General features: G+C 41.7%; 1 protein-coding gene across 3 annotated transcripts in view; it reads left to right on the forward strand.

The window, feature by feature from the left end:
• Positions 1 to 12,200, forward strand: part of CHN2 (chimerin 2) — a 278,203-nt gene that overhangs the window by 167,014 nt on the left and 98,989 nt on the right. For 2 of the 3 annotated variants that reach the window (XM_019639912.1, XM_019639913.1), the window contains exon 4: positions 10,025 to 10,056. The exons of the other annotated variant lie outside the window; for it this stretch is intronic. In XM_019639912.1, coding sequence (XP_019495457.1) covers positions 10,025 to 10,056 — 32 coding nt within the window. The remainder of the gene's footprint in view (positions 1 to 10,024; positions 10,057 to 12,200) is intronic. 3 annotated transcript variants of the gene reach the window in all.

The raw sequence follows: 12,200 nt of genomic DNA on the forward strand, positions 1-12,200 counted from the left end.
GAATCAATTTGCCACTCTTAACAGGCTTCTCCTCTAGAAGAAGGACAAAGGCATATATTCCACCTTCATGGTGGAAGAATAAATGTAAGAGCATTCTGAAAGCCATGAAGATCTCCCCAGACAATAAATTTGGAAGGTGGGAGGCAGGGCAACATTACCCGCAAGGCAGGGGAATTTGTTCTTGAGGGGCACGCAAAAAAAAAAAAGTACTCATTTAACAAGTAAAGAACAGATATACATATAGAATTAAACAGATACACAGTCTGTCTGCAGTGTTAGAATTCCATTGGGGAGAGACAATTAGGGAGGGAAAAAAAATGTGTAAACAGGGTCCATAGGAGGCTGTGATGCAAAAACGCCTGAGAACATTTCACTAGGCAGTCTTTAATTTCTGCCATCTCCCAACTTCTACTACCTCCCAAGTTCTACCATCTCCTGCCTTTCTCTTTAGGTAGATTAATTTTATCCATCCGGTTGAATACATACATTTGAAAACTCGTACATTTCTAGAAGGAGGGAGGAAAAAGTGGGGGATGAATGAGAATAATGGGCATCCTTTGCCTTTTCCAAGATACAGATAGTATCACTTAAATATTATTAAGCTTTAAAGGAAGGCATTTACTAACAAGAATCAAATGCGTGTACTCACCCAATCTTTTTCCCAGCAACATTAGTTTTCCCTTGATTTGATTGGATTCCATTGGGTACTTGAAGCTCTTTGAGCCTAAGAGGTATGTGGAGAATTTAAAGAGAGTCCCAAGGAGAATAATGAAGATGAATTAAGGATCGGAAAATAGGGCCTATTAGAAAAGGTTCAAAGAACAAGGATTATTTAGTGTGTGGAAAGGCAGGCGACCAGGTGGCACGAAGGTGGCTTTCATAGTGGATACCTTATCCTATAGAGAATATTCTCAGGTTGTCATCTGCACTGATGACCAAAGGAAGGGCAAAAGTGTGTTCTGAAGCAAGGAGGATAGAAGATATGATATTAAGAGAAAATGTCCGTCCATGATTAAGTCCTGGATTTTGATTCTCCTTTATGGGATATTTTTTTTTTTTTAAATAAGGTACCTGTCTGTAGGGAGTCTCAGGAGGACGGACATCATGTTTGACGCTCCTGCCTAGTGGGAGGCCAGCCAGGCAGCCTGGCCAGTATGGCCTCTGTGGATTTGGCTCGATGGGAGGAACGAACCATTGTACCTGGCGCTGCGGCGTCAGGATGCCAGAGGATGAGTACAAAGCCCGAGGCGAAGAGTGCCAGGGCAGAGCCAGAGCAGTGCACCTAACTGGGTTGTTGAAATAACGAGGGCCTGAGGCGGGTGTTGGGGGCCAACACATGGAACCAAGGAATCTGCTAGGGAAGACATAGCAGAGAAGACTGGGTCAGAATGAACTGCTGGGAAGATGAGATGGGCCAGCCGGAGAGGCGAGTGCTGCCCATGGCTCGGCTTTGGGGTGTTCTTAGAAGCCTGCTGTCAGAGTGGATCAAAATCCAGGTAGAGGTCGTAGGAAGGTGCCCCAAGCTCCTAGGAAGGTATCCATCCTCTCCATGTTTTGGAACTGCTGCCCAAAGTGCTGGGCGTGTGTCAGGATTCCCTGTGGAGCATGGTAAACCTTATAGCCACTGGGTCTCTAGCCCCAGAAATTGGGATTTAATGAGAATGTCACTTAGGATTCAGTTGTGAGCAACAGAAACCAAATCTGGCTAAAATTAGCCCCCCCAAAAGTGGGGGGTGGGTAGACAAAGGTTGGTTGGAAGGACATGAAGAAATTCTCTGGATGGAAAGAAAAGCTGAACAAGGGGCTTTGTGGGGATCCCAGGAAACAGGACGGATTCACCTCCGGGCAGTGGAGTTTGATGGTTAGGGATAATAGAGCCTGCTTTCGTATTCTGTTCCTCTGTGCCTCCGTCTGTCTTTTGGAAATGGGTATGATAGGTCTTACCTGTTGGGAAGTGACAAGGATTAATGGGTCAATATACTCAATCACTGTTGTTTCTGTTAGTCTCTGCCATGCATGTGAGTCAACTCTAACAGCTCTTAATAGTTTCTCCTCGACTTGCAAATTCTGGGAATAGAGCATCTGAGCGGCTTATGCGGGTTCACATGCTCACCCCTTGTCTAGGGAACGTGCAAGACCTTGGTTAGCAGAACCACGGACAGATATTTATATGTCAAGGTTGTTCCCTGTGGTCTTCCATCTTCACCCTTTAGAGACTCAGAAAACTGGGAGGGGAGCTAGTTTCGTGCTATGACTTGGAGGCATAAAGCCAGCTGTGAGCCACCAGGACTGCCAATATTTTCTTGGAGGCCCCTTTCAAGATTTCGGTGAGCCCAGAAAGCGGGTGTTGGGCCATTAGCAGAGCTTCCTGTCAAACAGTTTGTTACTTCCATTGAAACTGAGCTCTGTACAAGATACACTGTTGGGTGCTTTGATGAAAAGACAGGAACCCTTCCCTGTGGGAGCTCACATCTAGAGATCGTGGAGGCCAGCGGCCCCTATCTCAGTAAGACCGTGGCCCTAACTCAGGCCTTTATAAAGTTCAGGAGGGTGGGAAACAGCACTTAGGCCGGCGTGAGGCAGCCTGAAAGATCCTCCCAGGATGGCAGCATTTGCCTCTTACTTGTAAGATCAGTGAGATTTTTCCAAGTTCAGGCATAGATGAATTGGAGAGCAGGTATTAGAATTTTGGGCAGAGGAAGTATCCTGACCAAAGAATGGCCTCAATGTGTGAATGACCAGGGTGTATTTCAGAAAGTACAAGGAGCTTTGTATTAGGAACACAGGGAATTGGGGAATGAGGATGTGGCAGGGCAAGACCATGTGTGTGCTAAGGACATATTCCGGATACTCAAGCAAGGCCACATTGGGGAGATCTTCTATGCCTTCCATTTATTCAGTAAATATTTATTGGGCACTTACTATGTTTCAGCTCTGGCACTACAGCAGTAAGCAAAACACAGAAACCTCTGTCCTTGTGTAGCTTCCATTTGAATGGGAGAGATGGGCAAAAATCACACAAGCAAAATGTGCAGTATCTCAGATGATGCTAAACGTAGTAGAAAACCAGTAAACCAGAGAAGAGAGATGGGATATGACAAAGGAGAGGAAGTGCCATTCTAAGTTGGGTAGTCTGGGAAGGTCCCCCTGAGCTGTGGAGCTTTGAACACATGGCAGTGCGGAGCCAGTGAGGAATTTTTAGCAGGGAGCGACATGATGACATGTGTGTTTTCTGACCTCAGGGGGAAAGATAAATTGAAGGGTGATAAAAGTACGGACAGAGGCCTCTGTGAAAAAACCATAACAGTGGTCCAGGTGAATAGATAGCACAGTGAACATGGAGAGAAAGAGCCCACTTCCAGGGCAATGAAGAAATTACATACAAAGGAAACGACTTAGTGACAGACAGCAAGTAGGGCTGGGAGAGAGGAAGGAATATGGGATGGCAAGTTCTAGCTTGGGCACTGGGTGTACGATGCCCCGCGTGGTACCAGGGATGAGGAGTAAAAGAGGTTGGCTATTAGAAGTGATGGACAGGCCTTCCTGTAGCAATCAGCCCACCCACGTCTCCAGAATGGACGTGTCAAGAGGTTTAACAATTTGGAGATCAACCCATCTATTAGAGCAGAATCAGTGTTTTCCATGAGTGCATCATCTCTATTGTCCCCTGGACAATTTCCCTTGCTTTTGGTATAGGAGAAGAGTATGGGCTTGATGCCAGTAAGACGTTGGTTTGGATTTCATCTCCATGCCACTGCATGGTCTTCAAGTAACGGAACCCTAGGAGCCTTCCTCTCCTCGTCTGCGGAACGGGAAAGCCAGTCTCTACGTGACTTGCCTGTTGGCAGAGCTGAAGCACACACACTGAAGGCACCTGTTAAGTGTTGACTCCCCCTCTGCTCCTCCTGAGCCCTGCCCATAGCGGGGTTCTGGGTCAGGGTCAGTAGGTCTGAACCTGGAGAAAACCAGAGCCAGGGACAAAGGGCTGAATGTGTAAGGCGTGCGTATTTGTATGAGTGTGTGTTTGAGTGGAGTCGCGCTTCCATTACTTTCCAAATCCAAATATAAGTAATTTGGGCAATTCACCTTCCTCTTAATATGATGCTTATTTGGTGTTGTTGCTCATACGAATGAAACCTAGGAAATGAGGATGTCAGTGAGGTACTGGACAGCCATTCAGACAATGCTTCAGCTCCCAGGATGTCCCCTGTGACCAGGGGGAGCCATGAGTGGTGAAAGTTTTGTTTCCAACCTGGTGATCAGGGCAGAATTTCAAAGCAACATGTGTAGAGTTGAACAGCAGGATGGGATTTAGACATCAGTTCACATCTATGTACTCATATATCATGGCTGATTACTCCCAAGGAATAATGTAAATTTTTTTCTTCAGTGTTTTTTATATGTTAGATTGTTTACAGTTTTTCCAAGGGGAGAGGAAGATTCCATTAGTAATATTATTGTGATGTTAGTCTGTTCCGTTTTCTATTTATCTGAGCTGCTTCCTTGAGCAGTTGGAGATATTTCTGTCTTTTCTTCAAAGCAACTTTTATAAATTATCAGTATTATCAAAATCAAATATTTCCTCTTACCTTCCTTTTTACTCCATTTTACTTTAGTTAAGGTATTTGTTGCTTGTATGCATTTTGGTTCAAAAAAAGATTTTTTTTTTTAACAACCTTCTTTGGGACTACTCAGGAGTACAAAGTTCTTTTAGTCTCAAGCAGGGTTTCTCAACCTCAGCCCTGCTCACATTTGGGGTGAGATAATTCTTTGTTGTGGGTGCTGTCCTGCGTATTGTAGGTTCTTTACCAACGTTCATGGACTCTCCCCATTAGATGCCAGTAGCACCCTCCCCATGTCGCCTGGGGAACAAAAAACACCTCCCATCCCAGTAGAGAAGCATCGGTATAAGGAAAGTCTTTTGTTTTTTTATTTGTCCTAATAAATTATCACTGGTTTTAAAAATTATAATTCCTGGTAAAACCTGGGAGAAAAAAGAAGGCAGCAAACAAACTAGTAAAGGAACTGCGTTGGTCCTGAGCACCTTTAAGCTGATGGAGTGTGTACCTGAGCCCCCTAACCTGATGGAGTGTGTACCTGAACACCCCTAACCTGATGGAGTGTGTACCTGAGCCCCCTAACCTGATGGAGTGTGTACCTCTATAAGTTAGCAGACTGTGTACAGCCAGTTACTAAAGGGCCTGACTTAACAGCTTTGCAAAACTGTGGGTAACCTTGGAAGGAGGTTTATTGCAGAAAGACTGGCCAGTAGATTTTTTTTTAATAGTATATTCTAATCAAGACAGGAAGGAATTCACCTCAGCAGTGCCCCATCAGAATTCTGGGAGCTTTAAAGTAATGCCGTGATGGGGGGAAATGGCCTTAAATTCCAGATAAAAAGAAACGGGAGATTTTCCAGTTTGCTCAGTTTTCCCTCTATACTATACTCTGACTGCAAGCGCCTAAATTTCAGTATTTGCATTTTCCTTCTCACCTGTTCAGTAGAGAACTTTGGTTTCTAGAGAGAAAGGAATTCTATATATATTTTTTCTGGATAAAATCACCCCAATATCGCCAATACACATCCCCCCTCAAAAGCCTTTTCTCTGCATTTAATCTATCTCAGAAAATCCAGTGGTCTACCTGCGTGTGTAGAAGGTTGCTAAATTGGGTTATTAAATTATTTCTGTTAAGTAAAAACTTAACATACAGCAGCTGCTGAGAGATTGTAAAAGCTTTGTTTTTTCAATAATTGGAAACCTTGTTTACAGAGGACTCACAATATTCTTTAAATGTCTTTGTGTTGAATATAAAAGAACTTGTGTTTATCTAGGCAATGATAATCTGACTACAAAGCAAACTCATTTAAGGATTATGTTTCCTGTCTCTCACTGTGCAGCTGTCACCCTACTGTTCCTTTCAAGCTTTGCAAAATGCTGGGAATTCTTCCTTAAAATTAGAAGAATAAACTGGAAAATCAACCAGGTAGTTTGGAATACATCTAATTCTAAATTACAGAGAAGTAGTTGAGAGACCCAAAATATCACTGCATCTGGGCACATTTATCCCAAGTTCTCATTGGTTAACTCATTGACAGAATTCTATTCATGCCAAAGAGATTTTAAGGTATTCAATAATGGCAAAGAAAATTTGAGGACAATTCAGATAATCTATTTAACCAAAGTGTAGAATTGTGTGATAGGCATTCACATTGGTGCCTGCTCTAAAGAAGCTGGGAAATGCAGTAATTAAAGGAATATGTACAGAGCCTGAAGCCAATTACTAGCTCTGTGACCTCAAGCCAATTATTTAGTGGCTCTCTGCAAAATAATAGCACTCACTTACCTCACAGGGTTGTTTGGAGGCTTAAATGAGATAAACATGTGGAATCCTAAGGACTGTTCCAGCCCAGAGTAGCCACTCAATAAATGTTAACCTATAATATTACCACAGTGTTCCGAGCCTCACCGTTTTTATATGCATTATCTCATCTAATTTTTCAAACAGCCTCATTAAAATAATACATTTTATAACTCCAGTTTTACTGAAAAATTGGGGAAGATGAAATGCAAAGAAGTTTAATAACCTACGCAGGGTCACACAGCAATTGAATTGACAGCGGGGCTCTGCATTCACAGTTTTTGCCTCATGCTGCAGACACTTAATGAGCGCAGGCACCCTTTGCTCTCCAAACACTGCCTATCCCAATATTTGTTATAATAACTTACAAAAAGTTGGAGCTCAGATCATTCTCCCAGTTAAAAAGGCCACTATCACAAGTTCTCACGTGCGTGGCAGCTTCTCTGCCTTCAGTGTGAATATGAGCACTGATTCTGCACTTCTGACAAGCTTCAGGACACGCCAGTACTGCTGGTCCCTCATCACCCTTTGAGTAGCAGGGCCGCTCGAAGCTGCAAGGGGGCTTCCTCAGATGTCAGTGTTCTCCAGTCAGCCTTGTGTAGAAGCCTACTGCACATTGTATCCACGTTTCTCCCCACTTTTTCCCTGAGGGGCTAGCTCTTCAGTGTTTCTTTAGGTCAAGTACCTGGTGGCACTACCAACTCAGATCCAATTTACAGAGTATATCTTTCAAATCTTGGGCCATGTCATTTCATTGTTTATTTTTGTTGCAGTACATGCTCAGTGAAGAAGGATAATGAAATTCCTGTTCAGTTCAGCAGGAGACTACACACAAACACACCTATTAATTACCCCACCGAGTGTCAGACAATCACGTACTTGGTATTTAAATATTTCACATTATGTATAAATTCTTATCAGATTGTTAAATCGTTACCTAAAAGCATTTTAATAATACTTGGGAAATTGATATTTTTGACTGTGCTTTTGTCTGGATCTCAGGATCCAGTAGAATCCACCTTGAAAAAAAAATGTGGATGTTCTGTGATTTTTCTAGGGTCGTTTAACTTAAATTAAGCTCTTGACTGGTTAAAAGCTTAGTGAAGTGTGGAGAGAGAGACTGTGTTTGGACTCCTGTGAGCAAAAAGCTTAGGAAAACGAAGGGGTTATTGTTTGTTTGGTTTTTATCCCAGCCATTATTTCTCCTTCTAACATTAACAAGGACAGCTATATTTTCTTTAAGAGCTACAGAGACAACAAAGGGAAGAGAGATTGATCAGATTACTATCAAAACAGCCCCAGACCCAGGGAGCAATGATCAAATAGAAGACCACAGCCTCTGTCTTCCGTCTCTTACGTCTACCTTTCGTCTCCCCCTGCGTAGGGTTGCCAGATTTAGACAAAAAGAAATAAAAACAGGATGCTTAGTTAAATTTGAATTTCAAATAAAGAATCATATTTTAGTATACATCTCATGCAATATCTGGGACGTATTCCATGGCCATATTCCCTATGTAGTCTGCCCCATACAATTCATTGCTCTTGTTTTATTTTCTTGTGGTTTTCATATACAGATTTGACCCTCATTTAGACCCAACTGCCCCCTAGACAGGATCTTACTGGGTATCCCTCAAGGCATCATAAATATTGACTTTCCTATCTGGGGGGGTGGTGTTTTCTCCTGCTGCAAGTGCAGGACACCACTGAGCTCCTTACACCTTTCCTCTCACACCTGTGAGGTCATTACTTCGTGAACAATGACAGGGCTTAGCACAGAGCCCTGAACCTAGTAAGTGTGCCATACTATCTTTATGATTGATTGATGAACTGAAAGCAATTTGTTCTCTTAGGAGTCAACTAAATCCAATACCCATTAACTAGTTACCTGAATGCTAGGAGTTAGTAGTAGGCTCTGTCTACCATGCTGTCCATTTAAAAAGTTAGGTGAATTACTCTTCCCTTTTGGGGAGATAAGAGGATAGAGGAAGGCAATGGGGTTGGAAGCTACCCCCAGATTTGCCAACGTATGTTATGGCTTAGCCCAAAAGGTAGAAATAAAATTGTCCTTCTATATAGGGAGTCATTTCAAAATTTGGAATACTGACTTTTTCAAAGAATGAAGTGATATCTTGCCCATTATATACTATCTATTTCCATTAGCTTTTCTAGTACTAAATTTCTTCTATGGCGTGTTGGTGTTGCATTCACTTAACGACAGTATCATAAAAGTAAGAAAGAACTTTGAAAGCCAACAGAATGATATAAATGACAAAATGTTCAACTCATATTAAGAAGCTTTCCAGCGTGTAGAGTAATGGTACACATCAGATAACAAGGTGCCTCTTTGTACACTTTGTGCTTCTATTAATGACATTTTTTAGAGCTTCCTTTGTAAATGATACTACTGAGCAGGCTTCAAACCTTGAAGATTAAGAGTTATGAATGCCTCTTTTGGTTCAGTGCTTTTCAAGTGTAAAATTCACAGGAGAGTGAGCCCATATTTAGAAGTGTCTAGATGATTAGTTTTCTGCCAGCCAGGCTTGTCCAATGCAGGCTTGTTCTCAATGTGGTCCAAGGGTTCCTGGCTACCCCTTCCAGAACCATTTCCTCTAGTCCCTGGGTCCCTACTGCCCACGCAGATCCCCACAACCTTTGGAGGGTGGAGGTAGGTCAGGAAACTGCCCAGTACCTTGAAACCCCCACCACTGTGCCCACCTGTGAGCCCTGCATTGAAAACTACCCATTTGACTGCAGACAGAAATGACTGTAAATAAAATGGCTGCAGGTTTGTATTCTACTCTAGTAAATAAACATCGATGTGCTGTCATACCATCAATGAAAATCCATAATTTAATGTGGCTTGACGATATTTTCAGTGTCCCCGGAGTTAGACCAGAAGAACAAAAGCTGGACGTGAGGATCCATGTTAATTTCTCATCCACTCAACATCAAGAACATAAGAAAACAAAGTTCTTATGAAAGTAGATTATTGTATATATGTGATAAAAATCCGATGTGATCACCCCAGGGCAGAACTTGTGATTGAAAAATCTTTTCTGGAATGCTTGTGATTTTCAGTCCAGTCGTAAATCTTGTCCTCTATATCTTATGCCTCTGGTGTCAAGTAAATTTTAGCTCATTAGCCATTTGTCAAAAAAAATAAGAATGTTAGAATACTGATTCTATCTGGAAAGAGACCAAAGTAAAGTTATTATTTTTTTTAATCCAGGTGCAGTCCTTGTTTTTATTGTAAATATATAATGAAACAATTAGACAAAGATTGGAATAAATGCTTATGTTTTAGTCATGCTAAAAATACTCATTTTTTTTTCCTTTAGGATGAAGCCTTGTAACGCCTTTGTAAATTCCTTAATATTAAAATAAGCATCACTTTGTTTCCTTTGAAAATTATTTTATTGGGTGATTGGTATAGGGTCAGGAATGAGCCTAATGATGAGAGAAATATGGCATTTTTAGATCATTCCTACCCCAGGTTAGTGGAATGTGTTGGTGAATGCCGTAATTTCATGGATCTCTGATTTGGGGAATAAAAGCTGTAATACAATTACTACCAGGACTCTAGCTCTGTTTATTTGAGTAGTATTTTTATCTGTCTGAATTGAATTCAAATGCATTATTAATATTTTTCTTCTTTTTAATATAGGTGGAAAACAGACCAAAATATTATGGAAGAGAGTATGTATGATGCTGTTCTTTGTTTTAATAATATAATAAGTCGTCACTTCATATGTCATTTAAATGTAAATATTAAAAATTTTTGAATATAGAGTCTCCATCAATGTCCATTGTGCAAGAGTTTAATAATAACGATAAATGCAATCAGACCCCTTTGTATTGAGTTTCCTTTATAAGACTCAGGTGCTTGGCTCTGTTAATGTAGGAGGGAAGCTGCCTTCTGCTGCAGTTCTGGCCACAAAAGCAGCCACTGAGAGCCTGGCAACTATTTGAAACTTAAGGCAGCATTTTCCATAATTGAGGCTCTGTTAGTATTTTATTTCGCTTTCTGTCTCAGCACTGGGTAAACATGTAATGTGTCAGCGTTCGTAAACTGTAGCTGAGCTCCTTTTCATGTACCTCAGTAAATGCAATACCAAGGAACGTCATCCCACGTCTCTGCAATGTCAGAAAACCAAAATGGTCATTTCTCTTGACTTGGCTATATTAGCTAAATTGCCTTCCTTCTGTAATTATTATGTCCCTCCTCCCCATTGCCCTCTTACTTTTTACCCTTGGTTTGCTTTGCATTCTCAGAAACCTACAGCAAAGCAAACATGCATTGTTATTCACAGTCTTTACAATGGTGGCCTAGAGAAGAGCATACAGAGGGCAGGTAGGACACTCTGAATGGCCGCAGATATCAAATCACTTTTCTTCCCACGTCCAACCTGGAGGCGTTAGGAGGCAAAGTCTCTTTCAATTCCACCTCCCAAGGTCTCCCAGCCAATCCCAGACATTCCTCCTCTATTCCCTTACCCATCAGAGCCTCATCTTCATGATTAATGACCCTCTTATGTGTCCCAGCCCCCAGCCACTTCCTAATTGCCACGGCTGCATTTCTGAACCTTCCTTCCCGACCTTGGGAGCCCAGCCAGCGCCTCTGGGATACCTGTTTGTGAACACTAGCCTCCCCACTCCTCTATCCCCACGTCCCTAAAGTCTAACCTAGTTAGTGGCAGCCTTTTTTTTTTCTTCAATATGCTGATTTGGATTTTACTCACAGAGAGTATAATTTGATAAAACAAGAGAAAACGAAAACCTATCATACGCTTCTCAAATGGAACACTGTTGTACATGAATTCCCCAAAGGAACTCCATTTCTTGGGCAGTTTATTTTTTGCATGAAAGTTTTGTTGAGTAACCTTCTCCTTCTCATCCTCCAACCCCCAAACCACGTAAATTCCATAGTGAGAGGAGACCCAGTAAACACTTTCTTAACCACAGAAAAGGAACCTGCTGCATTAGAGGGAAGTTTGCTTCAAAACTTCAGATTCTGTGGGCCAGCCGAGTGGTGTGATGGTTAAGAACTGGCTTGGGATACCAGAGGGCCCCGGTTCGGATCCCACATATGAGGGCCAGTTACACTGCCCTCCAAAAAAAAACAAAAAAAAAAAACTTCAGATTCTGGGTTTTCCTTTCTTTTTTTCAAAGTGAAAGGTTTTTGTTCCATTCAAAGAGTAGTATACATGCTCTATTCAGGAAATATATAGGTATATTTTTTCCTGGGAGGAATCACAGGAAAATGTTGACAATGGATACCTTAAGGGAAAGAGAATTTTTACCTCTGTACTGTTTACTTTTTATTTCTTTTGTGTCTTTCACTTGTGCATTTTTCCCACTGTGCATAGGTATTATTTATGTTCTAAAAAGTTAATTAATACCTTGTAATTTGGGAAAATTAGGAAATGTAGGAGTATAGGAGGTGAAAAACGCGCCCCCCCCACACCCCCACTGTGAGAGAACATGGTTAACTTTTTCTTTCCATCTCTTCCTTCCAGTCTTGGGGCATGCTTTCTTTTTACAAAGTTGGGCTCATAAGATGTACACACCGTGGATATTTTAAAATCCATCCATAAAGGGGTGATGAGCCACAGACGGGGTCTTCAGATTCACAAAATTGTAATTCTCATTTTTTTTGAACAGTAGAATTTAATTTGGATCCTGACACTCTCCATCGGCTGCTGGCCATCACATAAACATGTCATTTCAAGGGAATTAAGATTTACTGCTTTCAGCTTAACTGCCTATTTGGGACATTCCTCCTCTCTCTCTCTCTCTCTCTCTCTCTCTCCCACGGGGCCGGTATTAGGTCTCTTTGTCCA

Source organism: Hipposideros armiger, unplaced genomic scaffold (genome assembly GCF_001890085.2).
Source record: "Hipposideros armiger isolate ML-2016 unplaced genomic scaffold, ASM189008v1 scaffold_47, whole genome shotgun sequence".
NCBI classification, from domain to species: domain Eukaryota; kingdom Metazoa; phylum Chordata; class Mammalia; order Chiroptera; family Hipposideridae; genus Hipposideros; species Hipposideros armiger.